This window comes from Montipora capricornis, chromosome 8, assembly GCF_036669925.1.
Source record: "Montipora capricornis isolate CH-2021 chromosome 8, ASM3666992v2, whole genome shotgun sequence".
Classification (NCBI taxonomy): Eukaryota; Metazoa; Cnidaria; class Anthozoa; order Scleractinia; family Acroporidae; genus Montipora; species Montipora capricornis.
This window is the reverse complement of record NC_090890.1, coordinates 30,856,728-30,859,227: the sequence shown is the minus strand read 5'-3', so window position 1 is coordinate 30,859,227 and position 2,500 is coordinate 30,856,728. Positions and strand designations below refer to the sequence as shown.

General features: G+C 39.7%; 1 protein-coding gene across 2 annotated transcripts in view; it reads right to left on the bottom strand.

Annotated features, from left to right (window-relative positions):
• Positions 1 to 922, bottom strand: part of LOC138059487 (protein arginine N-methyltransferase 1-like) — a 13,278-nt gene extending 12,356 nt beyond the window's left edge. The window contains exons 1-4 of one of the 2 annotated variants that reach the window (XM_068905117.1): positions 815 to 922; positions 585 to 747; positions 461 to 471; positions 1 to 60 (exon numbers count right to left, since the gene is read on the bottom strand). The exon at positions 1 to 60 is cut by the window's left edge and continues 96 nt beyond it. In XM_068905117.1, coding sequence (XP_068761218.1) covers positions 1 to 60; positions 461 to 471; positions 585 to 747; positions 815 to 847 — 267 coding nt within the window. In that variant the 5' untranslated portion in view covers positions 848 to 922. The remainder of the gene's footprint in view (positions 61 to 460; positions 472 to 584; positions 748 to 814) is intronic. The other variant, XM_068905118.1, reaches the window with a different exon arrangement.
• Positions 923 to 2,500: the final 1,578 nt, after the last annotated feature.

Here is a 2,500-nt window from a genome sequence, read left to right as displayed (position 1 = left end):
TCTGTTGTAGTACATTGCATTACGATATGTTGATGTGCGTACTTCATCTTTGATCATTTCCTGTTGGTAAGGAGAACAAAAATAAGTGAATTACTAAGAATAAGGGCAACTTTTGATCACTTAAAAAATTCCTTTTGCGACATAAACACACTGCAAGGAATGAGCAAATAATCTAGAACTTCCAAAAAGGTACACAGCAGTTGAATGACTAAGATAACTTATGAAAAATGTCAAATAAAAAATCTCATAACAAACTGAAGAGTCAAACATAAATTTTACTTCTAGTCAATAAAGAAAATAACATTATTAGTAAAGAGCGAGTTTGAGCAAAATACTGCAGTAACTAAAATACTCAAATAATACGATTTCTGAACACAAGAACGAAAAAAGGGACATAACAACCATCCGTTTAACAATACCGGTAATATTTCCAAGGCTACGAATTTTGCACTAGACGTACCTCATGAATTCCTGAACAGGCGGTAAACAGGATGCCAAAGGCAATTCAACATATCAACAAAAGTAAACGGTTAGTACACGACCTTTATGCACAAAAAAGAAAGACCTTGAAAAGGTTTTCTCACCAAAATGAGCGTAAGAATCGAAGTAATAATCAGCACTCGTCATTTCAGATGCTGGCGGCCTAGAATCTTGCATTGTAGAAGCTTTCTTCAGACTTTGGCCCTTGGAAACTTCGTCGACATGATTCGCCGTTGATGAATCGACTTCCATCCCATTGGTGGACTCCTAGAGAACAGAAGCATTAGTTTTTTCCTGTCGTAAGGAATAAATCCCAGATGCAAAGGCACAGTACCTCGACTTTCGCCACTTTTGCTTTGGTCTCCATTATCTTCTGCACGTGTACTGTCAATCGAAGTCTGAGCCCACGCTACCACAGCGGCAAAAGGTAAAGCGCAAGGTATGCTATGTACGGTGCGTGGCAGGCCGTCGGGGGAGTGCTTCATGGCCAACGTTTGCAAAAACGTAATCCTTCCTTGTACATTTTCATTGCCGTGACTTTAACATCTTCAGTTCCCACGGCCTGCTCCCGTCTGACCTTGTAGCTCAGTCGGTAGAGCAACAGGCAGGAAATCAGCTAAAACAAGACGCCAATCAGGCGTTCTCGTGGGTTGCACTGATCAAAGCAAGCAACAGGCAGCGGCTGTAAATAAAAATTCTAGAGTCTGTCACAAAATTCCATGGAACAGTACACGAAAATACGGACCTGAAACTTTCGCGGCTGACTCTCTCCTTACAATGTTGTTTGCACGCGAGTTTCTGAGCCCGTTCGGTAAAACATTATTGTGGGAGGGCAAGGTATTCACAAAGTGTTTCAACTACCCTACTTATCTTTCCCTTGACTAATGCAAATATCAACTGTAGTGAGAGCAAATTATTCCATTTTTTGCTGTAATTTCAAGAAATTCGAGTCTCGTACCCCAATATGATTTCTGCCGTCGTTCTACTTGTGCTTTACCGTTTTCCGTTTTCCCAAAACAGGTGTACATTTAATAACACCCTTTCCAACTTATTCGTCTATATGACAGATCATACTGTACACTGACTTACAACTGGTCTGAACTGTAAAAACGAAAGAAGAGGTTTGAACTGATACAATACCCGTGACCCGTGATATCTATAACAATTACAGCCTTGGACAAAATTGTATAAAGAGGCACTTTAATTCAAGAGAGAAAATTTCCGACTTTTTTAAATCTTATCAGTTTTATTTTAAGTAAATGTTAAGGCCATACCTGTCGATCACGACAAAAAGTATGTAAAATGATCAAATGTTTCCAGAGATATTGCAAAATACTTTTTCGCCGGAAGTAGAAGTTCATTTTGATTGACAGCATATGTAGACTATCAGAGCGCTTTTCGGGGGAAACGTCCAATAATTGTCGTCTTTTGCAAACTTGTTTGAGGTATTGGTATATAAAAGCATCATATTTTACTTTTTTGTGGCATTAAATCGTATTTTAAGAAAGTATTAAACAATGAAGACCCACAAGCCACGTGAGGTCCGGCGCTAGCTAGCAATACGAAAAAGAGAACGTAGCGGAAGGATCACAGAAACATGAGTGATGGCAAGCAGGGAAGGTTAGCGGAATTAAGACAAAGAATTATCAGAACTGGCTTTCAGACTACTCTGGCGAAGCTTATCGGTGAATTAATTATCGTAGCATCTGAAGAAAAATCATGGGAATTCAAGAGGTGCTAAATCAGGCTCTATCAGTACACTGCCAGCGAACGAGAATAAACACACTTGTAGCGATAAGTAAATAAGACCAAGGGCATTTCCTATAGTCTTCTTACAACATGACAAAGAAAATACCATGTAAACGATTCACATAACCAGCCCGCATTCTGATATTGCAGTCACTATCTCTTTGCGATGGTTTTTACGCACATCCTACATTGTGCTCCTATTGAAAGCTTTTGCGCTGGTCCGCTTGCACTTTTTCTCTGCTGCTGCTGCTGTTTGATGAGACCGATATGC